Source organism: Mus caroli, chromosome 13 (assembly GCF_900094665.2).
Source record: "Mus caroli chromosome 13, CAROLI_EIJ_v1.1, whole genome shotgun sequence".
Lineage (NCBI taxonomy): Eukaryota > Metazoa > Chordata > Mammalia > Rodentia > Muridae > Mus > Mus caroli.
This window is the reverse complement of record NC_034582.1, coordinates 68,472,041-68,499,086: the sequence shown is the minus strand read 5'-3', so window position 1 is coordinate 68,499,086 and position 27,046 is coordinate 68,472,041. Positions and strand designations below refer to the sequence as shown.

Genomic DNA, 27,046 nt, shown 5'->3' with positions numbered 1-27,046 from the left:
GAAGAAGGGACGAAGGTCTGCTCCAGCAGGCCAGGACGCAGTTTAGTCCTACCTGCTCTCCCTCTCTTCCAGGTACCTTCCTATGGCCATCTACCTCCGCACCCCACTCACCCCCAGCCCCTTCACGACAAGCATGTGCCTAACTCCTCTCACAGCCAAAGGTATCAAGAAGGTTGTCTAAGATGTAGGTAACTGTCTTTCAAAGGAGGATTCCTAATACCGACTCTTGAATTTGGGAATCTCAAGAAAAAGTTTGGTGAGGGGTGGAGGGTGTCCCCCAAAAGAAACCGCAGAGAGCTAGAAACCTGGAGTCCACGCAGGTAAGCTCTGTCTGCCCTCACTGATGCCCTGTGCCAGTCGTTGCTCAGAGCAGGTTCCAAACCGCCTGTCTAGTAAAGTCTTAGGGTAAAGGAGACGCTAAGGTCCACTGCGCTACGGTCCGCGGCCGCGGGGGGCGCTGCGAGAACCCCTGTTAAAGCCCCGTCGCGGGCGCGCGCGCTCAGAGGGAGGCCGGCCGCTGCCCGCGCCGGTGTCTCCGGTTGCCGGGCCAAGCCTCGCCAGACTGCACGGCCCGGGATCCAGGCTCCACGAGTTGCTCTCAGCTCGGGATTCACGCACCCCGGGCTCGAACCTCGGATGTACATCTGAGAGCTCGGCTGGAGGGTGGGTCCAGGCCCAGCGGAGACATGGGGAAATTTCAGTCCAAGCACGGTGAGAAGCGGGCCGGGGGGCGGGAGAGAGGGGGGCGGGTGGGCGCCGCCACTCACTGTCCCTTCCGTCTTCCCTGTGTCCTGCGACCGTGCCGCAGCCGCAGCCGCCTGCAAGAGGAGAGAGAATCCCGAAGGTGAGCCCGGGTGCGGTCAGGGCGCGAGGCGGCCCCGGGGCCGGATGCGCAGAGCTCCAAGCTTGGGGCGCGCCTTGCCTCGCGCCCTCGATTGGGACACGCCTTGGGTCTCCGGGAGCGCGTGGCCTCGGGGCTCTGGGTACCGGGTGGGCGCTGCAAGGCAGGCTGGGCAGAAGCGCACTCCACGAAGCTCACGGTCTCCTTCCTTCTCCGTGGGTGCCTTGTTTCCCGCGCGTCTGCGGGCGGGCCGCAGGGGACAGCTTCGTGGTGCCTGCGTACGGGAGCGGTCGCAGGGGAGCGGAAGAGACCGACCGGCGTGCGGGCAGCGGTGTGGAACATCGCTCATGGGACAAGCAGGTAGGTTACGGGAAGGTGGGCGGGGTCGCGCAACCAAGGGCCTTGCAGAACCGGAGTCGTGCCTCTTTACAGTCGGGAGATGCAGAAGGCTCATATGGCTGGCCAGGATAGCCTAACCCTCTCCAGCATCTGGCATAGTATCCCAGAAGGGGCTGGGTGGTACTGGAACCTCCAAGCGTTAGGCTGGGCGGTGGCTCCACCCCTCAGGCAGGAGGAGCTGGTGAAGGGATTCTAAGGCAGAGGTGGGACTCAACTTGGGGGCCATGATCTCAGAATTCCAGGCTTGAGTTGGAGGACCTTCTCCATCTGTTGATGGATGTTATAGGGCTGATTGCTTGCACAATGAAGTTGTCCAGAGGTTAAGGCTACCCTTGCCTCCCATCTTTTAGAGAGCTTACTACAGGCCTGCAGGGAGCGTCCCTGGACAAATGGGCAGTGGAAAAAAAACGGTGTCCCCAAACCACAAGAGCTACCCTGTGTCTGAGAGTAGATGATCCATGTGCTGTGTTTAAGAGCAGAGAACTGCCCAGGGCCAGGGCCCCAAGGATGAGATGTGATAGAGTTTGGGTGAAACACCCACATATCTGCCAGCAAGAGGAAGTAGACGTTGGGCTATTGGTGTTGGGGAGAGCAGAGTTTGAAAGGACAAGAACAATACACTTGGTCACCTAGAACTGGCTCCCCAGTACTGGCTCCCACTACAGATAGACCCCCTCACTGGCTGGGAGCTCTGTGAAGTCGGCAAGTGGACTGGCGTCAGTGTTCTTTCTGAAAGGACCTTCTGGTAGGTGAATAGAAACCTCTGGGTGTTCATGAATACTTGGTGTGGCCCTGATCTGAGACCTGGAGCTACGGAGGCTTAAAATAATATGTACTAGAGTTTGGATGTGTGCTTTCTGAGCGGATCTACTGTAGCTGTAAAAGCGGGTATGCTGAGGTATTGTGGGTCCAGTGTGGAGATTCAAACAGTTACATGCTGTCCATCTCTAGTAGAGGAGGCCAGACCAGACAGCCAGTGCTGCCCACCCAGGTCCATCTTGCTACCACTTACATTTGCTGAGGAGTTTTTGGTGGCCAGTTGATGCTTCTACACAGCTTGGCTCTCAGATGCACGGTATTGGGGCTGGTCTCTGGGAACCTGTTCATGCCATGGGAGACTGGCCCTTCCCCTTAGCTGTCAAGCCTAGGGTCTTTCTCCCTAGCAACAAGTCTGAGCTCAATCCTTGGACTCCTCACTTGAGAGCACTGGTATTCAGAATGGGACACAATTTAGCTGACAAGGAAGTGGTTGTCACTGGAGTGTGAAAGCCAGAGCATCTTTCTGGAGAGTATAGGTACTCCCTGTGTAGAGTGGAATTGTTAAAGTGAAGCTGTGATCTTAGGACCATGAGTATATCCTTTGGGTCATTTTTTGTTTTGTTGTGTGGGCTCTGGCTTGCATTGCTTCTTTTAGCGTTGTCCTTGGCTTTTCCAAGGTGGCTAAGAGCAGAGTCTTCGTAGAACTGACTTGGCTTAGGTAGCTATAAGCAACAATCCTGGGGTTTCCTTATCTGGCTGTGGCTCCTGGCCAGGCAAGACCTTGAGCTGAGGCCACATTGCTGCCTTTGTGCCTTGGGCTACACTAGGTAGCTCTTGCCCAGGTCTGGCAGGGACTATATCGCCATACTCTTTCTTCTGTCTGGAAAACTAAGTGGGGATAGTTAGTGTTGGGTCTGTGTCCTTTCTGAAATCCTTCTTTTCACAGTGTCCAGAGTTCTGACTTATTGTCCTCCCAGGGGCTGTGCCCTAAGGAAAGGCAGCCCTGATTACACTGCATAACACTTCCTACCACCAACTCCCAGTGACAGGTCATTGGGAGACTTGCATCTCCTCTTCTGGCTTCTCATCTGCTTTTCCCATTCTCTAAAACCAGAAGGATGGAGTTGCTTTTGACTCTGTTAACTGAGCTGTACATCTGAGTCCATCTATAAGTCTGCACTGGCTTGTGCATCTGTCTATATCTAAAAGTCCCCTCAGTCCCACTTCCTGCCTTCATTGGCCTCCTTTGCTATTCCCAGAAGCTCTGCTGTGTGTCAGCACCTGTGTGGCTCCTTGCCTGTGGGGATATGAAGGGAGGGGCATGGGTCTGTTAGCAATAACCAAGCGCTGGTTTGGAGAGAGGCACGTGGCTTCAGAACGTCTGTGGTCACAGGCTTTGAGATAGTACTGATGGGGATGTAGTTCAAACAGCAGTTGGTGGAGGCTTTTCTCAAAGTGACTGAGTAGTCTTCCATGAGATAGTCTCCTTATGTGTGTCCCTTCTTCCACGAGACTGTCTTTAATTTCTTCAGCTCCTGCCCCCCCCCCAGGCTGACAGGAAATTGCTAAGAAGACAAGAGTCACTGTTATTTTTGTTGTTGTGAATTAAACACAGATTTCCATTGAGCCCGAGGAAGGAACATCCTGCTCATTCTAGTGGTGGGGTTTTAACTTGGCCTTTGAGGGATCTGCCTGTATGTAAGTTGAGGAGGCCACTGAGAGCCATGTCCATGGCTGTCTGTGGACATTCTACAGCTGTCCATATTTGCAAGAGGGAAGGACATGGCTGCTTAGCCTGTTGGGGGCTTGTGTGGCTGTCTTGAGCAAACTGGAACTTTACAATGCCACTTGCCAGCTCCAACCACATCTCCATGGCTGCTCTGTGTGTGCTGCCATGTTATTACCTTGCAGAAAGGAGATAACTTTGTAAGATATGGGAGCGATCAGCCTAAGACCTTGTGGTACCTTTGAGGGCTGAATCCACTGTGCAGACTTTGGCTTCTAGCAAAACCCATCAGCCCTCATCATCATCTTGTCTGTAGGTTCCTCGGAACTGGAAATCTTGCCCATTCATGCTTTGATACCTTCTGACTGGCTAGAATTCTCTGGACCTGGCTATCAAGCCTCAGCCCCTTAACTCTGATGCTCCCTCTGTGGCAGAGGTGGCTAGTTATTTGCCTGACCTGAGCCAGGAGCTGCCTCGCCTGCAAATTTACATGCTTTTGTTAGGGAAGGGGAGATGTTAGCCTTTGAGAAATTCCTCATGTTTCTGTCACAGCCTGAATACCTCCCTATCCCTGGTCGACACAGAAACAGGGAAATATATGGAGCTCCAGGGAGGTGATCAGAACATCATGGCTTCTCCTTAGCTGCTAAGTTTTATAGCCCCCAAGAAGAAGCAGTATTTCTCTGGGACTGCCTACAGAACATTTAGAATGGAGGCCCTGAAAGCACCTGAGTAGAAGAGGAATAGCTTGGGTGTCAGTGGCAGCCATCACAGCATATCATCATTGCTCCCCATCACCTCTGTGCCTTCTGTGTCTGGCTTTTGGGACCCAGTCGGAGTCTCGAGACGTTGCCACAGAAGTGCAAAGGGATCCAGGATCTCACTTTGATGCAGGAACATCAAGGACAGGCCTGGGGGACTAGTAACATCAAGGAGTCATGGTCAAGTAGTCAGGTGGCACTGAATACCTGCCCCTTCTTTGCTTCTGAATTTGCAGGTGTCTCACTGAACCCCACAAATGTGTGACAAGCTGAGTGGTTCTCACCCAAAGGGTTTGAATTAGCCGAGGTCTCAGGAACCTCCTGGCTGATTTGCAGGAAATGCCTCTAGGAGAGGTGAGGCAAAATTGGCCTGAGAACCAAACCTCAAGGGACTGGTATCAGTGTTTTTAGGCACATGGCTGAAGGTTACCTCCCAAGAGATGGATAGGGCTAAATAGAGGAGAGAAAGGAGGCACAGGCCACGGGGCTATCCCTGTGTTGCAGAAGGTGTTGAGGTAACCTCAAGCACTAGCCAGGTGCCATGCAGTCAATGTCTGACCCCGTCTGGTACTTGGAGGCCCTGAAACTGCTATGGTGTACTCTGCCACTGAGGGACAGTGCATGGTTGGGCTCTGCCTTTGCTCATTGCCTGGTTCTCTGGTGTCTGATGACAGGAGCTCTGAGAGGCTGACCATATGAGGCCATGGTTAGGACTGTGGCCACAGAGACTGGAGGGGCAGATTCCTGATGTCTGCAGTAGTGTTGGCTAGCACAGTCTCTCTGCATGAAGGTCATTGGCCGTTGGAGTAGTGTTCCCCTGGGATTCAAGTTCTTTGCGAGGTTCCCAAGAAGATTAGCAAGTGCTCTCTGGAGGGCACAGAGGGAATGGGCATATGCAGATGTGCATATTGTGCACCTCTGCATCTGAAAAGCATAGGTCAAGACTCTCAGGATGTGGGGCGTTTTGCATCAAGGTGCCATCTGGATTTGGGGAGTGGGAGGTGGAGGTTTCATAGACAGCTAGGACTAAGGCTTATACTGGGTAACTTGTCTTGTCTGGATTTCTAAAATAGCTTCAAGTCACAGCCACTTATTTTGGTGCTGAAGGAGCTAAAATCTTGGCTTTCTAGAAATACTAATAAAAGGGGGAAAGTGGCTTCATCCTGACCTGTCAGCAGATTGACCACTGTGGCAAGTGGTGCCACCTCTCTAGAACTCAGGTTACTTCCTACAGTTTTGCTTGTGGCTGAGTAATTTATATATGAAAAGGTTGTGCTTTATGTGTGTGCATGTGTATGTGCATGTGCATATATATGCAACATGTATGCACATGTATGTGGAGGCCAGAGGTCAACCTTGGTCATTGTTCCTCAGAAGCTACCCACCTTGGTTTTTTGAGACAGTCCAAGAGTTAACCTGGGATTACCACTTTTGACCAGAAGGCCTATTCAACCTGGAGCCCTGGTGAGGAGGGAGGGGTCTGAGGTGAGCTTGGGGGCAAGGCTAGCCAGAAGCCAGTCAATGGCATGGCCAGGAACCATGGTTTCAACCATATACAGGGGAATGGCCTGGCCTCATGAGCATTCTGTTCTAGCACCGCGGTCCAGCTTCATGTGCAAGAGCAGGCTGCACATGAAGCAACTTCCCAGTTGCTATAGCTTGTCCAGAGCTAGATAATGCAGGTGACATGTCCAGACCCAGTTCTTCCCCAGCATTAGGGACAGGCCTACTTGCTCTGTATCTCTTGCCACTTGCTCTGTAGTCTGGGGACAGGGGTTGGTGGTTTTAGTGTCTTGGTAAGCAAGAAGTGGTTAAGAGGACTGGCTGCTCTTCCAGAGGTCCTGAGTTCAATCCCCAGCAACCACATGATGGCTCACAACCATCTGTAATGGGATCTAATGCTGACACAGGTGTACAAGCAGATAGAGCACTCACATACATAAAATAAATAAATAAATAAATAAATAAATAAATAAATAAATAAATCTTTAGAAAGAAAGAAAAGGGCCAGTGGTGGTGGCGCATGCCTTTAATCCCTGCACTTGAGAGGCAGTGGCAGGCGGATTTCTGAGTTCGAGGCCAGTCTGGTCTACAGAGTGAGTTCCAGGACAGCCAAGGCTATACAGAGAAACCCTGACTTGAAAAAAACCAAAAAAAGAAAGAAAGGGAAAGGGAAAGGGGAAGGGGAAGGGGAGGGGAGGGGAGGGGAGGAAGAAGAGGACAGAACTGTGTCTCCAATCTCAAGTCTCAGTAGTGATCCCTAGAAGGGTACAGAGAGCAAGCCTGTGGGTCAGGTTTCCAGAATCTGTCCTGGTTCATGTGAAAAACTGAAATAGAACTAGTGTGAAAGAATGGGATAAGCCCTCACACTACACAGAGTCATCTGGTCCCAGTTGGGGCACTGTTGATGTCCTTGATCTATCAGGTAGTTGGTAGACATGCTGACAAGCAGAGCCAGGTGGGGCCCAGGTGGCCATAGCTTCAGGAGAAACTTGGGCTCTGGGGTGGCTACAGGGTCATTGGAACATGTGGCTCAAGTTAGGCTCCTCATACTTGAGGTGACATATGGAAAGGTTATTCACACACACACACACACCCCACTCCCTTCCCAGCCCTTTGCTTGACTGGCTTTCTGTGGTTATCCTTGGGCTGTCAAAAACACGTGTGCTCTCTGCCCACTGTGACCCAGCATGGGTCAGAGCAAGTGGCTCCACTTGGGCCACCCAGTGGTGATTGAGGTATGGGGGTGGGGGTGGGGGTGGGGAGAGGGCGATCATCCTTAGGCTGTTCTGTTTTGTTAACTGAGGTTGGTGCCAGGGAACATTGAAGCCTGGCCTAGAACATGGACTGGCTTCTTTTAAGGAGGACCACATTGCCCTAGGCTGTGAGAGCTGAGGGTGATTTTCCCATGTGCCGGCTACCTCACCAGGAACAGCTATGACCTGTCGGATGGGATATGCCCTTCTGCTACACAGAGTTGTCTAGTCCCAGTGGGGTACTGTGTGTGCGCTTGATCTCTCATGTAGTCGGTAGACGTGGTTGGATGCTAGGACCATCCTGGGCAAAGCACAGCACTGGCTTGGGCAAGACTGGTTTGCTGGAGCCGCTACTTACAGATAAGCCTGTTAGTGATCAAAAACCCTCTCTGCCCCCTAACCTGCCTCACAGCAAGCTGCACCTACTGCTGGGCTGGTGTTTGCTGTAATCAGCTTTCACGTTGATGGGAGATTTGGCAGCGTCCGTCTGGCAGCTCTTCATGCCAGCATTGAACAAATTGGGTCTGTTCGATCCTGTTTGCCACACACAGCTGGAATGGGCTGATGGCAATGAAGCCTGGCAGCCAGAAGGGAGGATTTCTTTTACTCTTTTTCTTCAGAATCTTCTCAGCTAGCCCTAGCGCGTTTTGAGCCTTGAAATCAGAGAAGCTAAAAAAGCATGTTATGTTTTAATACAGACATTCAGAGGGAGATTACTTTAACATACCATTAGGCATCCTGGTTGGTCGGTGTTTAGAGCTCTGTAAAGGATGTTCTGTGTGCTAGGAAGTGCAGCCCTTCCTGCTCTTTGTCGCCAGAATCGTAGGTGCTGCTTGCCCTTGTGTGCGGGAGTAGCAAGGCCCTCCTGGCTTCTCTTCTGCCTGTGATGCGGAGGCCCAGGGCTGATCTGTTTATTTGCTGAAGGGATACGTTTTACTTATATCTCTTGATGTAAAAGTCTATCCTCAGCCCGGCTCTGAAGAAGAACCTGCTCAGAAATGGCATGAAACAGTACCTCTTTCTTCCTGCCCCAAGGACTTGGCACACAGCCTCCACTACAGGAACCTCCTGTTCTCCCGGAGAGATTGAGAGTACAGCTGGGCTCACCCTGTTCAGTGGGGTCTCACAGGTTTCCTTACCCTTCCTCAGTTTGTGCTCTTCATAAGGAAGTCTTGGCTGCTCACCCAAAACTGTTGTCTTCGTATCCTGTTCAATGTCCCCTGCCCACTTAGCCCTCCTTTCCCATAGCTGACTGGGTGCCTTAGCTGGACTGGCGTTTGGTCTCTGAAGTTTCATCCACCCCTGGTCCTTGCCCTCCCGGGGATGCTCAGAAATCCCCTACATATCTCATCCAATTCAGGGTGTCCAGCCCACAGGTTTCCCAAATGAGTGAGGTGTCTCTGAACTTGGCCTATTCTTATTATACCCTGTATAGATGTCCCTGCTGCTCTCTCTGGTCGCCCACAACCCCCCTTGCTGGCAAGGTTAGCCCTACGGCTCCTATAGTGACATATTAGGTGGAAAACCTAGATTAGGCTGCAGCTACCTTCCTCTCCCATCAACTTTAGGTGAGCCTCACCCATGCTGAAAGACCTGGAGCATATTTTCCTAGGGTTTGGGAGAGCCAGCTTTAATCTGAAGGTGACGTTGTTTTGAGAAAGATGGGTAGAGGACTACATTGTACTTTGATGGATTCCTTGGAAAGCTGGGTAAGGGTTCCACGTGCTTCAGAGGTGTGTTACAGGAAGGAGTGGGTTCCCGAAGGCCACAAGGATCACTGGCGAGGTGAGCAGTGGGAGAAGTTGGTGAACCCAGGTGAACCCTAGTGGAGTGCAGAGTCTAAAATGACAGGGTGAGGCCACAGGGGTAGACATGGTTCAACACGAGGCCTAGGGAGAAAGTACCAGAACACATCACTAACAGAGTACCAACTCGCTGCAGTGGGCACCATCTAGCAGCCCAACCTGTGTAGACTGGAGTAGAAGTGAGGAAGTATTGGGATAAAAGCAAAGAGTACCCCAAGTCCGGTGAGGAAGGCCACGTCCGGGTGTCTCTGAAGAGAAAAGATAAAAGGTCAAAGAGGAAAGGTCTTAGGAGTAAGGTGAGTGCTCAGACAGATACAGACCCTATGTGCCCGAGCTTCTCCTGCAGGCTTGCTTATGGCCTCTCCAATCCTGTCCCCAAATCTCTTTATAAAGGAGATGACTAAGGTACAGCAGATTTGGCAGTTTACTGAGTCATGCTGTATTGCGTCCTGGAGCCTGGACTCTAATCTCCATAAGCTCCTGACCCCCACCCCCCCACCCCACTCACCCTCCCGCACTGCTTGCTATTCTGCTCCAAGCTTGCCTGCCTGCTCACTATCTCACCTATTCCTAGGCTGAAGGAGGAGCCAGACAAGGGTTCCTGAATGGTTCCGAGAGTGAACTAGAGGATGGTCAGGGGATTGCCCTGGTGTGGATATCAGAGGAGAGGCAGCATTGACAAAGGGGGGTTGTCCAGACATCACAGTGAAAGGCCCCTGGGCAGGAGTAAACAGCACACATTCCAGGAGGAGGAGGAGAAACGTATACAGAGAACCAACAGTGACCTGCACCTGCCTCCTAGGAGCTACAGTAAACAAAGCCATGTGAACCAACCCTTCCTGTGGCTCTAGAAGGCCACTTACTGTCTGGGACAGGCATGACAGCTGGAAGGGTTACAGGAAGCCCCTGGGGAGGGTCATCATTTGTCTTGCCCCCCGAGCCCCCCTCCTCCCCTGTTGCTGGCCTTATGGGGATTCTGAGACCCACTCCATGGCTGAGGAGCAGGGATGCGGGATAACGTTATCTTTACTTCAGACTTGTAATGATTTAGGCTTTCTTGAAAACATAGCTGGTGTTAACTCTGGGAAAATTGCCTATTGGCACTTTATTCTTGGTCCCTCTGGCTGTGTTTTGATCAGTAGCCAGCTCTGCTGGAGTCGGTTGTGATTGGGCATGCTTGGGATGAGGAGCCAATGGCATCTGATGACCTTAGGAGGCACACCCTCTGTGGGAAGACCACTGCAGTGATGGCCCTAAGGACCCCATCCCTACCAGGCATGGCAAGGCAGCAGTAGCTGGCCACTGGCTTTGCTTTGTATATCCGCAATCCCGTCAGAGGAGGCATTAGCTCATCTGTGGGAGGGGAAGCTTCCCCGAAGTTTCTGTGGACTTGGACTTGGGGTTCCTTGTGTTTGTGACACACAGAGTATAGGGCAGAGATTAGCATGGAATAGAAAGAACATGTGTTCTTCTGTCTGTATGGAAGAGTCCTTGGGAAGCATTGAGGAAAGCACAGGTTACCATATCTGCCCATGCAGAGGACCAGAGCCTTAGTGGGTGAAGTAGCCAGCTCAGAGCTCTCACCTCTCCCTGGCCAGCCCTGGCAGCCAGAATGCAGTCCCTTGGACCCCATTTGTTTCCCAGGAGCCCTGCTATGTCCAGGCTCCCTTCTGTGTCTGGCTGACCCTGGGCTTACTTCCCTTCAGCTCTCCTTGCAGCTGTGCAGCTTCCAGCTTCCTGGAGCTGGTGCCATTTCTGAAACGATATTATTTGTTAAGAGCTGCATTGCACGTTTGTCACTGGGACCCCACTACATTTCCTTACAGTGTGTTTGAAGGATATAGGCTTGGCTCTTTTTCTTTTCCCTTTAAGGACTTCATGCAGCTGCTGCCAGATAGGGTAGCTATGAGGCTGTCTTTGATCTTCACAGCCCAGCCAGGCAGCAGAGCCAGTGAAGGTATATTTCCACAGAGCTCTATGGAGAGCACTTAACAAAAAATGAACAGCATTTATTGCTTCTTCTGAGTTGTGAGCTCCCCAGGGGCCTGGCGCCGAGTTCTTAGCCTGCTTATCTTTGGTAAGAACGCCACATCACACAGTGCCTTCTAAAGTAAAACAAAAACAGCAACTTAGGGTTGAGTCACCTTCTCTCCCAGCTTTGGAATTAATCTGCCTTTGAAATAAGAAAAATAAAGCTTTAATAGGAATGGAAGGAAACAAAGATGGCCAGTGGGTTTCCTGAATAAGAGTCCACCTTCATCCTAGCAAGAGGCAGGGAGATCTGAGTCTGGGAGACCTGAGTTTAGATTCCATTTTGTTAATTTGCAACCTCTGTGGCCTGTGAACTGTGAATAGGAACTGTGAATAGTCACCATCAGGGAAGGTTGGTCAGCTTTGATCATCATTTTTTGTGAAAGACAATCGTAGTGTCAGGCATGACTGGTAAAAGATCAAGGTGTAGACCAGTTGCAAAATGACTGGAACACGGAGGACTAAACCAAAGAAACTTCAGTGTGCCAAGAGTCAAAACAAGAGAAGTAGTCCGCATGGCTTATGGTTATTGTCTCTGAACAAACACATGTATGTATGTATGCATGCATGAGTGAGTATATGTGTGAGTATGTACATGAATGTGAGCATATGTGTGTGTTTCTGTGTGTAATGTATTTGTGTATGTGTACACACACGTGCACATGTGTGTATACATGTGTGCGCACACATACATGTGCATATGTGTGCATGCATGTGTACATGTGTAGGCATGTGTTTGCATACATTTGCATGTGTATTTGTGCATACATGTCCACATGTGTGTGTGCATGCACACATGTTTGTACATGTGTGGGTGTGTGCATGTTCACATGTGTCTGTCTGTACGTCCACGTGTGTGTGCATGCATGTTTGTGCACATACGTGTGTGTGTTTGCATGTACAGTGAGCACAGACCTGCTTATGTAGAGTCTTCACACTCACACAGAGATTCAATGTGTGTGCTGCATGCGGTTTATTTCAAGGTGGGTCTTCTGTGGATGTCTTTGTTGGAGCTGGATTCTTGGGAGGATGTGGGGTCTTCTTTCTTTGCTGAGGAATGGGGCTGCTTTCCCACTTGTACAGGTTAGTGTGGATGACACAATTCACCTGAATCCTTCTCTCTGCATGACAGAGAGAGTCTTAGCTGCCAGACTTTAAGGGGAGGCTGCTGACCCTGTATGACATATGACCTTGCAGAATCTCTCATTGAACAGATTTCTCCAGCAAGTGGCGAGGCTCATCCCTGTAATGCATCCTTTCAGGGACTCATCCACCCTCTTGCATCTCTCTGTGAACTGGGCTTCCTCGGTGTCCATGTCTTTGTGTATAGTAGTTGGTCACCTCCCCACAGTACATATTGCTGATCAATCCCTACACAAACTGGGGATTAGTGTATTTTTGGAAGAATGAGTGCTGGCAATGTGTTCCATGTTATATCTTCTATTATTAATCAAATGAGAGACTGTGGTAAGAATAGGAGGAAGATGATGATGGCAATATTTGTATTTTCTGGCCTGGACAGGAAACGGAGGAGGACTGACACTGGTGTGAAGGAGAAGTATGTGTTTTAGGAAACCCTGTTACCCGCCCCCCAGCTACCCAGCCTTTATAAATTTCATTTTATAAATTTCATCAAGGGTTTATTTATACAACCCCTGATGAAAATGGTCCAAGCCTCCCCCAATTTAAAAAAAAAATGAGTGTGTGTTTGTGTAGAGTAAAAACACCCTGCAGATCTTAGAAGAAAGCAAGACGCTCATGTGCACTTGTTGTGTTCCCTTTCTGCGGTGGCTCTAGATCTACCATCCTTAAACATCTTGACTTAGATTCTCAGGCACTCAGGACTTCATGGCTCCCAGCCCCTGCAGGGGATCCGCCAGGCACCACAGGAACTGCTGGGCCCCTACTGCACATGTGTCGGAATTATTAAGCCTATAAAACTAGATTGTCACATCTGAAACTATTTAGCTGCTGAAGCTGAGTCGTGACTTCAAAGCTGGCCAAGCGTTTCCAGACAGACGAGTGGGCCGGCACCTGGAAGTGGAATTCCAGCCCCTGGCGGGAAGCAGAGCGGCCTCCTCACGTTTTCCTAAGAAAACGCTGTTTTTCGGGGCCTGGGGCTAGATGCCATACTTGGAAGCCTGTGTGGAGAACAAGGTCCCTGCATCTGAGGGCTGTGCTACTTTCCTGCTCCAAAGCTGTCTGCAGCCCCCTTCCCCTTGCTGTCTCCTCCTGGTCTCCTGTTCCCTGCTTGTTGTTAGTTCTTGTCCCGCCTGGTATCTTCCCCAGCAGAAGAGGATGTGGCCTTGCTGTTTCTACCCTGAAGCCTCTTCCCTCATTTCCCTCCTTACCCTGCCTGCTCTAGTATTGTGACAGTCTTCAGTCACCTTCTTCAGGGCATCATAGCTCTTTGTGGTCTCCAAGACTAGTCTGCCCCATGAGAGAGGCCCTAAACTTGAGATGTGTGAGGGATGCCTACATTAATTCCACACCCAGCACATCAACAGTCTCCAAGCAGGAGCCCAGGTGTTCCACTGGTTCCCTGGGATCTCCTGCATGGCCCCCAAGAAGCTGCAGCCCACACTTGAGGGTACTACTGGCCACTCCTCTGTATGGCTCTACCTCTGTCTGACTCCACAAACATGGTATGAATCTCACACAGGTCCTGTAGCTCTATCTTCCCACCAGCAGACTATTCTTAGCCTGGACTCATACCCCAGCACCAGTGGCCAGGGCTGACACTGCAGAGCTGCCTCAAAGGTCATCCTGGTGGCCTCTGTGATGTGTTTCTGGAGAGTTCTGCATCTGAGTGGAAATAGCTAGGAAGTTAATGTGGGTGGTTTTTCTGATGGTCAGGAACTAATTTTTGTTGGAGTATCAGACATACAAAGACCCATCCCAGTACTTGCTAACCATGTGTTTTAGATCATACCCCCCCNGGTGGGGGGGGGGGGCTGTGGTGCCTGCTGTCCTATTGGGCACAGTTCTGGACAGTGGCTTCAGTCAGTTTGCTCTAGTCTCACTTCCTTCTGTTTCCCCTCTCCTAGAGTACCCACTAAAAGCCTAATCCCCACTTTTTTCTTTCCCCATATGTGCCTGTTTCTGACTCTATCTTTCTTTATGGGAAATCTCTCAGTGTATCCCTCCCCACAACCTCACTCCATCTCTGAGACACTGACAGGATCGCACCCTTCATCAAGGTCTGTGTTTGAATATGTACAACCTTGACCTTAAAACTGACAGGGGGAGCCAGAGCTTCCACCAGCCTAGAGGCTCTGTTGAAGGTCACACATGTACCTTGTCACAGAGAATAGAATTTTATGGGAGCTGTCATGGCCTGTCCTTCCACTTGAGGCCTGGCTTGATGCCCTACCTGAGCCTGGATTCTCCTTACAGAAGTCCTTGTACCTGGCTTCTGGAAGGACACACAGATTGTTCTCTGGACAGGAGCAAAGACCCCTTGCATGAGGCCCAGGTGGAGACAGTGGTCTTGTGTTTCTGAGTCCAGGGACGCCTCAGGCAGTGAACACCTGGCACGTGGTTGTCCTTAGGCCTATCTGGCCTGTGCTTGTTCTGTTCCCCATTCTTATAGCTGCCTAGGGTGGGTGGGCGTTTGGAAGACGCTGAGGTGTGGTCTCCCAGGGCTTGTAGGTTCTGGTAGGTTCTATGATTCAGGAACACGACCCTCTTTCAAAGGTGCATGCAGATGCCACCATCTCTGACTGCACTGTTTGCTGACAGTAGGACAAGTTGTCTTTTTTTCTTTTTTTCTTCTTTTTTTGTATTTTAAGTTACTATTTACAATCACTTTATAAACATTTAAAATACTTTCTTAAGACAATTGTTATAAAGTTCACTCCTTAAGTAGTTCATTTAGGTACACCTTCTCTCCAATGCTACAGATTTGATAGGCCTGACAAAGAGAGGAAAGAATAACAAAATAAATTCTCTGTCCTCAGCCTCCTTTTGTTTAGTGTTAGGAAAACAATGGGCAGGGCAGACATAGGGCAACAGTAACGATTATTGTCTGTTTGGTGTGTTTTGCCAAGGTGGGAAGCGGTCATTGAAGAGCCAATTATCCTCAAGGCTGCAAAGTTAGCAAGGAAATATGTGGAGCACGGTGCACTGGAAGCCTCCTGGTGTGAGCTACCCGTAATTAACAGAGCATCTATGACAAAGAAGTTATCTTCTTATTTAGGAAACTAGGACTCGGGGTTTGTCAGGAAACGTCCCCCGCTCACTACTGCCACCTAGTGGTGATTGTGGGAACTGTTTGAGGACTGTGACCTGGGTTGTCCTGGATCCTGTCACCTCCTCAACACTTTGTGTGGGGTGAATAAACAGGGCAGAAAGTCTGAAGAACTGTGGACCCCTCATTTTGAGTGTGAATAAATGAATATTTCTAGTATGTGGACTATCCATGTAGTAGCAGCGGGGCAAGGAGCCCCTTAGGCCAGCACAAGTTAGTCCCAGACATACCTACCTTAGATGCTTGCCACCTTATTTGTGGGTTACACTCCCACTGTGGCATGGGCCCCCCCACAATCATGGCACTGGTCCCCAGTGAATAGGGGAACACCTATCAGAGACTGGAACGCGATGTTTCAAAGGCAGCAAGCAACTTGGGGTAGGGGGTGTGCTGCAGGAGGTGCCTATGGGTCAGGCACTGAGGACGTGTGCAGAATGCTAAGCCGGAGCCTCATCAAGCCATTGACCTCGACAGAACATCTGGAGTGTCTAGCCACGAGAGTATGAAGAAGAGGGAAAACTTGATCAGAGAGGAGTGACTTCTGAGGCCAGAGCAAGAAGGCTCGGGTAGAGGGTGTAGTTCTAGTTCTTTAAGAGGAGCTGAGGTGAACGTTGAGGTGGGACCTTCAGGAGAATCTGCTAGGGCCTGAGATCACCGAACTCTGTCACAGCAGGGCTGGGTAATGTCTGCCTTTGACAGCCTTGCCTAGGAGCCTAAGTCACAGGGACTTGGCTGCATTGGGGAAGGGGCTGCGTGTCTGGCCAGTGGCTCTGTACAGGTTTTATATGATGTAATTAAAGCTCTTGGCTCTTCTACTTAACTAAAGCAGTGCAGATTAAAGGGCATTTCTATGTAAGCAGGACAGATTTGACTTAAATCACCAGGCAGAGGCCAGAATTAACCCCCCCACACACACACTTATTTTCTCCTTTGATCTGGCCTCTCCACCCACCCCTGGGCTAGTGCCTAGAATCCTCCCTGTCCTGGGTTCTGGTGTGTGCTGACAGAATCTGCTACAGTGGCCCTGCCCACAGATGGTGTGGCTTTGGTCAATTATAGCATCTCTGGCCTATTATTGTAGCCTTAGGAATGTCCCAGGAGACCAAGCTAGAGTTTGTGCAGGATCTTCTTTCTTTATTTTGTTTTTCGTCTTTTCTTGCAGTGCTGGGCATTGTACCTAGAGCAATGCATACTGAGCATGCTCCGTTCCACTAAGTTCATTTGAACTGGATGTCCTTGGTTCCCCACCTAACAGTGCATTTAAAGTCTATAGCCCATGCAAGGCTCCAAAACTCAAGTTTTTGTTTTTTGTTTTTGTTTTTTTTTTAAATAAGAAATGGAAGGTATCCACGAATGCTAGTGGTTCCAGCCTCACATACAGGATAAAGTATGGTTGTGGTGATAGGCAGTTTATAACAACTCAGAGGCTGGCAACTCTAGGCTCTAGCCTTTCCGCTGTACCGCCATCTGGGGGTGCTGTACCCACCACCAGTTTCTTAGTCAGGTGAGACTTGCCTGTTTGTGAAGGGTTTGAGCTCTCTGAGGGGAGAGATAAGTCTGGCGAGCCCCTGGGGGAAGGAACTATTGGGAATCTTAGGGATCGTCCCTGCTCTCGCCTGCATCACTTTTCCCCCTGAGGGTAGGTGCGGTGACTCAGGAGATGACACCTTGACATTTGCTCCACTCGCCCTTGCTCCTCTCTCTTGACATCGACTTGAGTCTTCGACCCTCTCCGTGGTACCTACCACCAGCTTTGGTTTCCCCGCATACCTGTGTTTTGTCAGCAGCAGCTTTCAACCCCTGGACCTGTAATCAGACCTAGGAGCTGTCAGCCACAGCACCCGAGGTACCTCCAGGATGAAGCTGAGCCCCTGAGGTTCATGTCTTTGAACTTAGTTTCTATACTTCATAGGATCTGGAGCTGAAGCTCCGTGAGTTACTCTGACTTCAAAGAAAAAGAGAGAGAGAGAGAGAGAGAGAGAGAGAGAGAGAGAGCCCCAAGGTTTTTAGAAATTACTAAATTTCATACTTTATGTTCAGCTGGGACAAGCTGGTCCCTGTCTCTCTAAGCTCAAGCCTCCAGTCGCAGGACATGTCACTATGCATTGCAGACAAAAAAAGTTTCGTAGAGCCAGGACGGATTCATTCCTTGCACTTCATTACAGCCAGATCCTTTGAGCCTTCATTCCGTCTGTGGGTTATTTGATCAGTGACTGAATGAGGACCGTCTCCTCCTTTCTCATTATGTTAGTCCTGGCCGTCCTGAAGCTTGCTAAGTAGGCCAGGCTGGCCTCGAACTCACAGAGATCCCTTTCCCCTCTGTCTCCCAGATGCTAGAATTAAAGACACATGCCGCCATATGTGGGTAGCTAATCTTTTTAATAATTAGGAGGTCTTCTCATTAAGATGATCTCTAGCGTAATCCCCGAAGTGACATCCTAAGATTAACAAGCCCTGTATGCATCTTATTCATGATGGCTCCATGAGTTAGGAGGTCCAGAGAGAGGAAGACTATGGGGTTCTTAGATGTCAATATGAGCAGGAGTGTCCCCTACCTCCTGGCCCTAGTCACTCAGCTTGGCCATTTGGTTTTCTGTAAGGGTTCCTCAAATGCTGTATTTCCTACAACTGCTGCACAGCCAAAACAAACAAAGACAGACAGACAAACACCTAGAGAGGAGCCCCTCTCTCTTCCCCATGTTGCACTTTGGGTTAGTCCCAAGGCTATCCTGGCTTCTCCTTTCAGGAGACAAACACTGGGTTTGTCCTCCCCAAGCCTCACACAGCGAATACTGCCCAGAATACTGCTGTATTATTCCCGTCTCTGTCCCACGTACCTGAGCATTTCTGGTATTCATTCCCACATACTGCAGAGCAGTCAGCCCGTACATTCAGGTGGGGGCTTCATTGTTATTTTCTTATTTGCTGCGAGAGACAGAATGTTCCCCCCACCCTATCCCAAAGGCATCAGGTTTTTAAATATGCTCTGTCATTCCGCGCTCTGGGTTTGAATGAGACCTATGTCTGCCAGACACCATCCCATGTGATCCACAGGGAGGAATGGGGTAGGCGCTAGTGACCACCCTGTAGTCCCTGACAGGTGAGAATGTGCCAAAGTGTCCCTGGAATACTCAGTTTTCCGGATGAGATATAAAATTGAGGAGTCTTATCTTCCTCCTGCCCCCAGCTACCAACCTAAGGGCTCATCTGGCCCATGTAATCCGCAGGGACGTTGCCAGATGAATGAATCTTAGCTCAACTTCCCATCTCCTTGAGGGTTCTTGAAACTTTGAAGCCACCTGGAGTCAAACAGAAATGCCAGGAAACAACTGGTGGGAAATGCTCCCTGGGGCCCTGAGTGCTGGGCTGGGGGCTGCGAGCTCTCCTGTCCCGAAGGGCCCTTTGATTGCAGATGGCTTCCGTGGCACGTTTTATACTTCCTTTCTTGTAGCCTTTGCTTCTGCGGGTTATTTACGAGAACCATGTGAGCTTTTGTTCTGCAGAGTCTCTTGGCTGAAATGTTGCCTGGATGTGTTTGAAGTCCTTCCCGTTTTCCCATAGCTTGTCTTGAGATCAGCTGTGGGCTAAAGATGTTTCTTGGCAGTCATCCCTGCTCCTCAGCCCAGCCCTGAAGGAGGCAGTGGCCCCTTTGCTGCTCCAGTGAATGCCACCCTGGGTACCATGGGGGTGGGGTGGGGGGCAGTTTTGGTGGAAAGCTTTGCAAGCTAGGCCAGGAACAGAGTGACAACACATAAGGGTTCTTGGATTAGAGGCTTCTATACATGTGGGTTGGCAGTGTTGGGACTGAGCCCTGAGAGATCCCAAGTCTCGCTTGAAAGTGGGTTTTGCTTCCAGGCAATGAGGCCAAGTCTTAGAAATGACTCTAGCACATGGCATTTGTACATTCTGCTGTGTGAAGCCGGAAGGAGCTGGTGGTCTAGGTGGACCCACAGATCACACCGAGAAGGCCTCTTAGAGGCCCGTTGCTGGTTTCTATTGAGGTCTCAGGCTCAGGCTTATTTGTTGTCCTCCTCTGCTCTTCTCAGTCTAGAGTTCGTAGTCCTATGTTGCCATGTTGTTTTCCAGGAGCTGCTCAATGGAGACCCTAAGGAGGGGCCTTTCTGGGAAGACAAGGGTTCCCTAGAAGGTAAGTCTAGCTCTTTACCCCGAGCCTAGGACTCACACCACAGAACCCTCAACACTGGCATACGACTGAGATCAGTTGTTTCCTAGTCTCAAGAGAAGTTAGTTCTTTAGTAAGCAGAGACCTCAGTCACCTGAGATTCCTTACCAAGCAGGCAGCTCGGATATGTCCACAGGAGAAGCAAAATATTGAGCCACAGGGTCCCCGTACAGTGGTTTGTGTGTGTAGTTCTGGGACTGAGCAGGGAGGTTGGGTTGCATGGACTGGTTGGTGCTCTTGAATTCTGAGCTAATGTCATGGCCACTTGCTGCACCAGTTGTAGAGTGGTGGAGTGGTCCTAAACCTGTGATTTGAACCCTGCTTGAGTCACTATCATATGTGTGTATCTTTGGTGGAGTTAGCCCCACACAGAGATGTGATGAGTTCTTACCGGCTTCTAGTTAGTAGGTGCACTAGCCTATAGATCCCCCTTCAGACATCTGCTGAAGCCCAGAGGGACTCCTAGCACTGCCTACTGGAACTCAGGTACTGGGCATCCTCTCAGCTCATACCTGGACAGACACCTGACCAACAACCTGGGCCCCTGTCAAGACACAGCTTGAGACCCTGAGAATATGTGAGCCCCAGAAACAGGGCTTCTTATCCATCCACACTGGAAGTCAGGGGAGACAAGACTGCTTGGCCAACAGCTAGCCCACATGTGGCCTTGCCAGTGGGTTTTAGATGAAGGCATTAGAAAATGAGGAGAAAACCTGGGGATACAGGGACTCACTCTCCTGGAGGACTCAGGAATGGTGACTACTCTGTTTTGATATTGAAGGTCCTTCTCCCACCCCATCTGTACAAGGTCAGCCTAGAGGAGACAGATTGCTCACTGAAAGTCACTACAGACTGCAAAGTACAGCCAGGGTATACATAGTTGAACGTTAGTGAGGCCTCTCTCTTCTCGCTACTTTCCTATTTTACAGGAGCAGGCTCTAGCTCAGAGCTCATGTAGAACAGAATAGAGCAAGATAGTCACACTACCCACATGGGACAGGCCCTTGTCTCACCTCCTCTTGCCCTTTTAGTTGTGCTGCCCCCTGAGAAGTCTGAGGGCCATGAGGGCCAGGGTCAGCTCTTCAGCACAGATGATGGGGAGAAAGCAGCAAGCCGTGAGGGTCCACTGAGACTTAGCAAGAAGCACTTGAACATTGACGTAAGTCCTCTCCTGTGTACATCTGCGTTAAGTGTCTCCCTGGGCCTCAGCATGATTAGTGGTGGCCCTAAATGGGAACCATGGCCATCCCAGCTCTGTGGTTTCCTTAGCCTCTCTGAGGTCTTATCGCAGGACTAAAATGTGATGCTCTGGGGGTTTGCCTGGTATTGCTGTGAACTTGGCATTGCTGGGCAGATGTAATAGGTATCTAGCACTACTGGTCAAGGAACAACAGAGGGGAGCAGCAGGAACACACAGTCCTAATTCCTCCAACTCCAAGTGACCCTGAGTATTTGCATGAGCAGAGACAGATGCCACAGGGGGGAAACTGAGTCATGAAGCATGGAATCGGCTCCTCACTAGGGGGCGGGGGTGGGCAAGAAGCAGGGTTAAGGGATGCAAGCCAACTTCTCCTGAGCTACCTCTTCCTGGCTGACAACCAGGAAGAACCTCAGTTGGGGCACTTGGGTCTCAGGCGCCAGTTGATTCTTCCTTGCCTCCTACCCCTGCATGCTGCCTGCAGGCACTGCAGTGTGACGTCTCAGTGGAAGAAGACAACCGCCAAGAATGGACATTCACGTTGTATGACTTTGACAACAGTGGGAAAGTCACCAGAGAGGTAATATGCCCACCTCTGTCAGTCCACCCATAGGATGGGGAGTCCTATGGGGGTAAGACCTCTTGAGATCTGGAACCAATCTGGTTCAGTAGACAGATGGATAGATGATGTCTGGATCCTTAGATAGAGAGACACAGTGAGCCCTGACTGGGGAGAAAGAAGAGACTAGAACTTTCCTGAGACAGAAGGGGAGGCAGAGCCCATTTTAACATCCTGACCTAGCTAGTATCAGCGTCTCCTCACTCTGGCAGTCTGCACATGTCTCATCACTAATTCCAGCACGGTCTTTTTCTATAGCTCTGACATCCCTAGGCCAGGCCTGGGTTCCTCAGAAGGCAGCCTGGGCCTGTGGAGTATTCTTGCTCCATTGAACTGTGTCTAAAAGAGGCAGAGGAAGCATCTTCATTGGCCATGACAATGGTGCTGAAAAAAGTGTATCTAGATAGAAAGCTTATCTGCTTGCTCGTCTAATGTTTTAGAATATAAAAATCAGAGGTTAGGCTAACCCTGGCCTCAAGGACAGACAGCGGAGCTACCTTTAAGCCATGTACAACATCCTGGGTCTAATCTGGGTATAAGTCAGTCTCTGATGGGGAGTAAATGGACCCAAGGTGCCTGCTGTGGACATGGGGTGAATACCTGCTTGGTAAGGAAAGGAAAAATGTCCCTTGAAGTCTGTCATGTTGGTCCCAGGACATGTCCAGCCTGATGCACACCATCTATGAGGTTGTCGATGCCTCTGTCAATCACTCCTCTGGCAGCAGCAAGACCCTTCGAGTGAAGCTAACTGTCAGCCCTGAACCCTCCAGCAAGAAGGAATGTCCTCTCACTGGCCAAGGTGAGGGGTCTATGCCAGGAGCCTTCCTGTACAAACAATATCATCTCCATGAGCATCTCCCTAAACCAGGTCTGCAGGGGCAGCAGCACCCCTAAGACAGGCCTGCAGGGGCAGGCCGCACCCTCAGCCACCTAACTTTACACTTGCCCTTCCCCACTGTTATCTCCCCACCACTGGCCCCTGGGTATCAATGTTGTTCATGTTCCCTTACTACTTCCAGTCAAAAACTTCTTGCTTCCACAATGTCCCAAGCAGAACCTGGTACCTGGCAGAAGACGAAACTGTTTGCTTAGTGAGTGGATAGATGAGCAAGGAAAGTAATTCATTAACAAAGGGCATGGTGGCATAGGCCTCGAATGTAAGCGCTAGGGAAGCAACAGGGTTAAAAGTTCAAGGCCAGCCTTAACTTGTTTTTTTAACTGTTCATAATCAGCATGGATTGTCTCCCCCCTGCACTTTATCCCATGTACTGATAAAATTTGACCTTCGCCTCTGTTACATGTGCTCTGCGAGTCCAATCATTTTTCTTTGTATCTAACCATTAATTTATTTTAAGCCATTAACACATACTGTGCTTCTAAGACAGCCTAAACTATCAAATCCCTGCATCCCTGTCCGTGTATAAGAGGCACTGTCTTGTATAATGATGTATGATGTGAAATAAACCCTCTGTCTTAACATTGGGGGGCGTGGAGTTCAAGGACAGCACTGGTTATAGCATGCCTGTGATGAGTGTGGATGGATGTCCAGATTTGTAAAATGAATAGGCAGAAGAAATGCATGAGTGGATAAACAGGTAGGTCAGGGGTGAGTGAATAACTGAATTGCAAAGGATGAATGAAATGAATGAATGAATGAATGAATGGGATGCCTTTCTTTCAGACCGGGAGCCCACTCGTGGCAGAACAGAGATTGAGCTCACAGATGAGCCCCGAGTGGCTGACAGAAGGCTCTCCGCCTACAGCAGGTGAGATGTGAGTTCAGTGGTTGGCTTCCTGCTAGCCTCCCCAGTGTCCTGTCAGGCGGGGTGCTGAGACAGGTGGACACTGTGTGCTATGAAGAGTGAGGGTACCTTGTGGGGATGAGCACCATGTCTATCCAACAGAAGGGAGCAGGGGGCATTGTGGTCCCAGGTAGGTAAACAGAGAACACCCTAAATTTAGGGTCACTCAAGCCCTGTGAGACATATGGTAGTATCCTGGGTGCTGATAGGCTGCCATCATGGGCTGTGGACCTTAATTCTCTGGACAACATATAACATTGTCCAACTGTGCCACTTCTGCCTTCTCTGGGTACTGGATACTAGTCAACGTCCCTCCTTAGACCTCCTAGACCACTATCCACTTCTGCAAGCAGCCCTGTTATATGACTTAAAGTCTGGCCTTGAGCAAATTGTCAGGCCTATCCTCTGCTCCATACAGGAAGCCCAATGCTGATCCCCAGCCCTGCTCTGTGCGAGTGCCCTACTGTGTGGATGAGAACACAGAGCGCAGAAACCACTACCTAGACCTTGCTGGCATCGAGAACTACACATCTAAGTTTGGTCCTGGTAGGTACTGGAGGACTCCCACCCTGTATCTACCCCCTGGGTATAGATGTCTCCCTGAAGGTGCAAGTAGGCAAGGGGCTCTGGATGTTGGGTCCCAGGTGTCCCCACCCCACTTGGGTGCCCCATTATCCTCTGCCTAGATGTGAACTCACAGCTTACCCTTCTGTCACTGGCAAGGGGCCTGGAAAGCAAGGTGGTTCAACATCCAGGTGTATGTATGAGACATATTCTGGCTTAGGGAAGATATAAAACTACTAGATGTATATTCAGGAGCCTTCCAGCAGGGGGAGCTGGCAGTTAGGGCAGAATTACCAGCTTGAGCACAAGTGGACAGCCAGCATTGTACACACGAGGTTCCTTTCTGGTTTTGTGCCTCTTGTAACCTTTAGAGATTCATGAACTATAGCCTGGCTGGCACTCTGAAAGCTGGAGGCCAAGTCCTCTACTATCACCCCATCCCCACTAGGCATCCCTGAGAGTCCATGCAGGCAATCTATCCATTGTGACAATATCTCTGATCAGCTAAAGTCCCTGGCTGAAGTTGACCCACACTTGGGAACGGCTGGCTCCATGTGCTTTGTACTAGAGCTTCGATCCTCTGATGCTGGGTGGAAGGAGGGATGCATCTGGAGAGGGACTCTAAAGGGTTTAGTGGGAAGTGTGACCTTAATTGGCCCCATGTACTAAGGCCACTGCACAGGGCTGACCTTAAGGGTTTAAGCATTTCATGAAGCTGCAACCAGACCATCCCGGAAGTCGGCTTGATCTCATCTCATTGGAGTGCCCCCTAGTGTGACATAACTTTCTGTCACCCCCTCCTCATATCCTAGAAGGGTTCTGTCTATCCCAGTAGAGAATCTCCTTAATAGGACCCACAATAGGGACAAAAGGCCAGCTGACCCAAGCAGTAAAATCCCAGCGTGGCCAAACCCCTTTAAGGAGTGACATTCGGGCTCTTTAATGAGGTGTCTGACACCCAGATGGAGTATAAAATATGTGGGGGGCTGAGCTTTTACTTCTCCCTGCCCAGCTTGGGGCATGTGGCCATCTGAGACGTGACCCAGTCAGAAAGCCAGCTCTATTGCAAACCCATAGTGCAGATATGACATATCTCAAGCCTTACTCTAGACCACCTTTGTCTTGTCCCTAGGGTCACCACCTGAGCAGGCCAGGCAAGAACATCATGGCAGGGCCACACACATTCCAAGCAGGTCCCGATCACAAGAGTCGGATGCCCACGCTATACACCACCGCAGGTCTCAAGTCCTGGCTGAGCATGTCATACCAGCTAATGAGCCTGCCACCCGGGCCCTGGCTGCACAGCCCCGGCTCAAGGGGCAGGAGAAGCAGTTCCTCAGGTCTCCTAAGGGTCCAGGAAAACCTCTTGGGACACCAGGCAGTGGCAAGCCAGGGAAAGCTCTCAGCTATTGCCTGCAGGCCGTGCCACTGCCCCAGGGTCCTCAGGACGGCCACCACCTTCCTCAGCCTCCACCACAGCCTCCGCCGCAGCCCTATGGTCACAAGCGGTACCGGCAGAAAGCCAGAGAAGGCCACTCACCACTTAAGGGGCATGGCCAGCCTACCATGGTGGAGCATGAAGTGGTACGGGACCTGCCTCCCATGCTGGGGCCTGAGGGCTATGTGATGCCTGTGGTCCAGAGGCATGAACACCACCATCACCATGAGCACCACCACCATCACCACCACCACCACTTCCACCCATCCTAGCACCCAAACAAGCACTCTGCCCAAATGCCCTTGGGAACAGAGCAGGGGCTGGCATGTGCCCAGTAGAGAGTACAGCATCCCCTGGCTCAACACCGGCTGCAGATGTCAAGGGGACACACCAGGGAGATGGCACCAGGCTTGGATATTCATGGACAAAGCTACCTTTCTCCCTGCCATTTGGATACCAGTACATTTGATGCAGCCAATTATTACCAGTGACATGTGCTCCTGTGTCATCCAAAAAGCCCATACATGAGGGCACAAAAGCATCTGTTCCTGCTTTTGCTGCAGTGTGGCCATGGGATATTTGAAGGCATTCTTTGAATCCTCATGGCTCTTTGACCTTCGGGTACCTGAATAGAAAAGGCAATGCTTTTTGTGAAGTTTCTATGTTGTAAAGTCAGTGAACTGGCTTGGAAAGTGGTTCTTCTTCAATGTACCATGTTAAACAAAGCAAAACAAAGAGGCCAGAATATCAGCAAATGTGGAGGGGGCAACTGTTGAGCAGAGGGACAGGGTGATGTTCCGTGGGCAGCATGAGGCTTGGTGTCGAGCTTCCAGCATCCTAGGTAGATATGGATAAGACCCAGACGGGTTGGGATGAGAAGGATCAGGTACAATGCTGGGGATCCTCATTCAGGCTGTGCATAGCCAAGTGATACTTAGATGTCCCTCCATAAAGGCTGCAAAGGTGTGGGGTCCTCAAGAAGCCACAATTTTCATGGTTCCACCAGCAGGACAGAACAAGAGGCACTTTTTAACCTCTTGTGAGTTTATGAAGGTTGGGCATTATGCCTTCTTGGCATAATAAAGAATTGTGCATTCTGTAACATGGCACACATAGCCTTGTATTAAAACACTTTTCTGAGAGCGGTGGTTAGTGTACTGACACACCGTAGCTGCAGGTGAAGATGACAGGTACTTGTGGAGGGTGAATGCTGTAGAACCATCTTGGCTTATGCTGCTTGACGCACAACGACTCCATAGCAAAGCTTCTTAATAAGGGATTTCTAGACTAAGAAAAACCAGAACTCTAAACCCGGAGTTCAGCTCATGTTAACAAGAAATGCCAAGCTCCAGATGGGCTCCGTGGGCTCCAGCTTATGCAGACTGTTGGGAAGCAACACAACCTTGTGTTTATCTCCTTTCCCCCAACCTATTCTAAGGAATTCCTGAAGATCTGAATGTGATGTCTCTGACCTGGGGACCATCAGTCCTCTGTAGGCTGTTCACTGTTCTGTGGTCACTTCACAGCTAGACATGCTCCCGAAAACGGAAATGGCTAGAGTGTGTCACCCTTTCCTTACAACATGTCTAAAGTACCCACGTCATGGATGTAGAGATGGCACGTATGTGAGGTTCCATCACCCACACCACAGCAGAGGGATTTGCACAGGAATCAGCATGACCACCCAGTTTGCTTCTCAGTATGCAGCACTCTTATATTGGGCTTGTGTTAAGAGGTCCTTTCAGGAGGCTGAAGAGATGGCTCAGCAGTTAAGAGCACTGGCTGCTCTTCCAGAGGTCCTGGGCTCAATTCCCAGTACCCCCACATGGCAGTTCTCAACTGTCTGTAACTCCAATTCCAGGGCTTCCAACACCCTCACACAGACATACATGTACATAAAACACCAATGAACATA

At 50.3% G+C, this 27,046-nt stretch overlaps 1 protein-coding gene across 2 annotated transcripts; it reads left to right on the top strand.

Moving 5' to 3' along the window:
* Positions 1-507: 507 nt before the first annotated feature.
* Nkd2 (NKD inhibitor of WNT signaling pathway 2) lies at positions 508-27,046 on the top strand. 2 transcript variants are annotated; one of them, XM_021180640.1, is made up of 10 exons: positions 508-711; positions 809-844; positions 1,098-1,201; positions 19,414-19,474; positions 20,542-20,669; positions 21,193-21,288; positions 21,982-22,126; positions 23,009-23,093; positions 23,548-23,675; positions 24,826-25,786. In XM_021180640.1, exons 1-10 carry the CDS (start codon positions 687-689, stop codon positions 25,401-25,403), a joined length of 1,386 nt encoding a protein of 461 aa, XP_021036299.1. In that variant the 5' UTR covers positions 508-686; the 3' UTR covers positions 25,404-25,786. The 2 variants fall into 2 exon arrangements, with proteins under 2 accessions (XP_021036299.1, XP_021036301.1); XM_021180642.2 differs by lacking the exon at positions 809-844 and having other exon boundaries at positions 24,826-27,046.

Bases quoted from the DNA above. Each gene is read 5' to 3' on its own strand.
- Nkd2 (XM_021180640.1), top strand. From the start codon at position 687: ATGGGGAAATTTCAGTCCAAGCACG. The intron at 1,202-19,413 runs GTAGGTTACGGG...GTTGTTTTCCAG, and splicing joins ATCGCTCATGGGACAAGCAG to GAGCTGCTCAATGGAGACCC. The intron at 22,127-23,008 runs GTGAGGGGTCTA...CCTTTCTTTCAG, and splicing joins ATGTCCTCTCACTGGCCAAG to ACCGGGAGCCCACTCGTGGC.